We start from the raw sequence: 4,324 nt of genomic DNA, 5'->3' as shown, positions 1-4,324 counted from the left end.
TTGGATAATGCATGAAATTGGAAGTTGTCCGTAAGTGATGGGATATACATGAAGGTTTTTTTTTTTTTTAAGTGGACCTCACTGCAGTGCTCTTATTTTTGTGTTGCCACACTATTCTGACACAATAACTTACATTAAAATTGTTGCAGTTATAATGTTTAACCAAATTGGTTATAGAATTTGCACCTTCATTAATGATTTACTCGCGACAAATCAGATTAAAATTTTATTAATAACTAACTATAACAAACTGACTAAATTTAAAAAATAGTACTCATGTAAACAGCTACTGTCACATGGTCTTTTATTCATTAACTATTACGACTAGTAAAGATTAAAATAAACAACTCAATCATCTCTAACCACAGAACCATGACCAATCAAGTGATTTATCTTTCCTTCAGGGTGCTCAAAGAAATCTGCTACATCCAAGTGTGTGATGTCAATTTGATTTTCAGAGATAAAATTAGCTTCGAGATTTTTCTCTTTTCTTTTAATTGATGCCTGATAAAGCTCAACCAAGTGCTTTGCCGTACGACAGGTACGTGACCAGTGTCCACTTCCACCACATCGATAGCATTTGTTTTCTGAGCCACGTGCTTCTGACACTTCATGCCTATCATCCTTCTTTTTCCCCTTTTGGTGGTAATTTTTATTTGAAGAGTGATTAACACCAGGAAAATAATTTCTTCTTTGACCATTATAACGACCACGACCACGACTATTATCATGACCACGACCGGGGCCACGACCTTTTCCACGCCTGGAGTAGTGGGCATACACCTCATTCACTTCGGGTAGTGGTGTAGCGCCAGTAGGTCGATTCTCGTGATTTTTCATCAGCAAATCATTATTTTGTTCAGCCACAAGAAGATGAGCAATCAAATCACAATACTTTGTGAAACCTTTCTCTCGATATTGCTGCTGCAGGAGCACATTCGAGGCATGAAAAGTGGAGAACGTCTTTTCCAGATTATCAGAATCACTAATCTTTTCTCCACATAGTGTCAATATAGAAGTAATTCTGAACATCTCAGAGTTATACTTCATAACTGATTTGAAATCTTGTAACCTTAGATTTATCCATTCATGTTGTGCTTTTGGGAGGAAGACCATCTTCAGGTGGTCATACCTTTCTTTCAAGTTTTTCCATAAAACGAGTGAATTCTTAATAGTAAGATATTCAATTTTTAGGTCCTCATCAAGATGATGACGCAAGAATATCATAGCCTTGGCATTTTCTTGGTTGGATGCTTTATTATTTTCTTTAATGGTGTCTCCAAGACCCATAGCATCAAGATGGATTTCAGCATCTAGCACCCATGATAGGTAGTTCTTACCTGAAATATCAAGGGCAACGAACTCGAGTTTTGTAAGGTTAGCCATAAAATAGAGAGAATAAAAATATTACCTTAACCTTCAAGAATTCCTTGAGACGGTAGAGCTTCGTGCTGATAACGTGTTATAAAATAATATAAACACTAAAATAAGTAAGTAGTATGACTCACACACAGAGAGAGAAACGAAGAATACTTTGTTTTACTAATTTATATTCTACCATCCATCAAGCGAATGAATGAATATATATAGCCTCATACAATGATGGTCATGTGGGCTCACATGGCAACATCATCATGACTTTGTCATCAACACTATCTCCACTAATGTCCACTATCTCCACTAATGGACATCCACTATCATTTCATAACAGATTTTAATTACTTTTTCATTTTTCCCTTACTCTAATAAATGTGAAAAGAGATTAATGTCATAAAAAAATAAATAATATTAAATGAAGATCAAATAATTAATAAGGTAAATTAGTGAAATTATAATTCTAATTGACGTCTCTTTAAAAAATCGTGTAAAAAATAACATGACAAGTAAAATGAGTTAAACAAAAAATATTGACTAAAAATTAAAAAATAGAAGTTCTTCATGACCCCATATTAAACACCAACCAGTATTAAAAAAAACAAAAAGAAGAAAAAAAAGTGGAACCCACCACATCCAAACTCACGGGGAAAAAAAAGTGGACCCCATACTAACAAAATCAAGCAATATTAAAAAAAAAAAAGTGAATCCCATATTAAAAAAACAAACAATGTTAAAAAAAAGTGCTTAGAAAATCAAACAATTAAATCAATAATGATGGATTCATTGCCACATGCGTATCAACTCATTAGTGGGAGTAAATGAAATTATTGTACAACAACATACTTAAAATACTTATATATTAAAATAAGATAGAATTTAATTACTTTTTCATTTTTTCCTTACTCTAATAAATGTGAAAAGAGATTAATGTCATAAAACAAAAAATAATATTAAATGGAGATCAAATAATTAATAAGGTAAATTAGTGAAATTCTAATTCTAATTGACATTTCCTTAAAAAACCGTGTAAAAAATAACATGACAAGTAAAATGAGTTAAACAAAAAATATTTACTAAAAATTAAAAAATAGAAGTTCTTCATTTAAATGAAAAATCAAATTTCTACTTTATTTCATTTTAAACATGTAAAATTAATATAATAATTTGAATTAGAATTATCCAAATCAAAATTTGATTAAAAAATTATATGTATTACTTTACTACACAATTACTACTATATAGAAGAGCCGGTTTACAGAGGCAAGATCGTCCTACTTTTTTATTTAAGGGCAAAAAAATCCTTTGTGGTCCCACCCACTTTTTTATTTAAGGGCAAAAAAAATGACGTTTTATACTTTATATTACCAACTCTTCTAAAAAGTAGATAGAAATACTTTATTATATTTCTATTTTTCTACTATATAGAAGCATCGGTTTACCCATGCTTCGTCGTCAGTCACTCTTTAAAAAAAAAAAAAGGGTGGACCCCACCCTCTCCAAACTCATGGAAAAAAAAGTGGACCCCACCCTCTCCGAACTCATGAAAAAAAAAGTGGACCCCATATTAAAAAAAAAAAAAGGGCAACGTCAAAAAAAATAAAAATCATGCACCCCATATATTAAAAAATCAAACAATATTCATGTAATTCCCAAAGTATCCCCATCAAGTCAATAATAGTGGATTCATTGCCACATGCATATTAACCTATTAGTGGAAGCAAATGAAATTATTGCACAACAAGAAACATGGACCCCATATTATTACTTTTCTTCAAAATATTTAATTGTTGTATTTGTTATTCCGTCATGTCATTTATTTATTATGTTTACTAAAATAAATATACTTAATATATATATATATATATATATAAATAAGATACAATTTAATTACTTTTTTTATTTTTATTTTTACTCTAATAAATGTGAAAAGAAATTAATATAAAATGAATAATTCTAATTCACATTTCCTTAAAAAACCATGCAAAAGACAACATGACAAGTAAAATGAGCTAAACCGAGAATATTTACCAAAAATTAAAAAATAGCATTTCTTCGTTTAAATAGAAAATCAATTTCTACTTTGTTTCGTTTTAAACATGTAAAATTAATTTAATAATTTGAATTAGAATTATCCAAATCAAAAGTTGATAAAAAATAATAAGTACTTTACACCTTTAAATTAATCGAATTAAAATTGAAAGTATCAACTGATGCTTAAATATTACTATTATTTTATCTCAAAGAGAGGAAAATAGTTTTCTTTTAAATAAGTCTTCTCTTTTAAAAAATATTAATAATTTTTTGTAGCAAACACGAATATAATAAAATTTTAAATACGAAGCACAAACTATAATGTTATATTAATCATATTTTGAACATAGTGTATATATATATATACTATAATCTGAAGTGTTGAGTCCGTACGCAGCACGGGCATAGGCCATCTAGTTTAAGGAGAAGAAGTTATGAATGAATTTTAAAATGTAGAAAATGATGAATGATCATAACATACTATTTTTGTTCATGTATGATGATGACTTGCATGTCAGGTATATCTATTTTCTGAATTATTACAGTTTTGTCGTGCTGCTCATGATTCTTTCTGTCTAGAGTGATGGGTCCCCTTTGCTCGGTAGTTGAAGGTTTGCATCCCTGCATCAACAGCCAATAATATATCCGGTGTGATTCCACAAGTGGAATATGAAGAAAGTAGGGTGTATGTCAATCTTAATCTTATCTTTCTCAGAGCGAAGAAGAGAGACTGTTTTTGATAGACTTGGCTCAAGCAAAGCGTTTTGAAAAAAAAAAAAAAAAGGGGGGGGGGGGTTAATTTGGTCAATAATACTGCAGAAAGGAAAGTATTGACAATAAAAAAAGCAAAGATAACTAAAGTAAAAAAAAAAACAACCGTAATAATACAAATGAAGAATAAGCTAATATTTCCTTT

General features: G+C 29.9%; 1 protein-coding gene across 1 annotated transcript; it reads right to left on the bottom strand.

Moving 5' to 3' along the window:
- Positions 1-348: 348 nt before the first annotated feature.
- On the bottom strand, positions 349-1,386 carry LOC132644514 (uncharacterized). Its single transcript, XM_060361103.1, has 2 exons — positions 962-1,386; positions 349-490 (listed from the first exon to the last, which is right to left on the bottom strand). The coding sequence occupies exons 1-2, from the start codon at positions 1,384-1,386 to the stop codon at positions 349-351; spliced, it is 567 nt and encodes a 188-aa protein (XP_060217086.1).
- Positions 1,387-4,324: the final 2,938 nt, after the last annotated feature.

Source organism: Lycium barbarum, chromosome 6, assembly GCF_019175385.1.
Source record: "Lycium barbarum isolate Lr01 chromosome 6, ASM1917538v2, whole genome shotgun sequence".
Taxonomy (NCBI): Eukaryota; Viridiplantae; Streptophyta; class Magnoliopsida; order Solanales; family Solanaceae; genus Lycium; species Lycium barbarum.
Note: the sequence above shows the minus strand (reverse complement) of the source record. Positions and strands in the feature narration are given on the sequence as shown.

Bases quoted from the DNA above. Each gene is read 5' to 3' on its own strand.
- LOC132644514 (XM_060361103.1), bottom strand. From the start codon at position 1,386: ATGGCTAACCTTACAAAACTCGAGTTCGTTGCCCTTGATATTTCAGGT. The intron at 491-961 runs GTTCTCCACTTT...ATCAATTAAAAG, and splicing joins TCTGATAATCTGGAAAAGAC to AAAAGAGAAAAATCTCGAAG.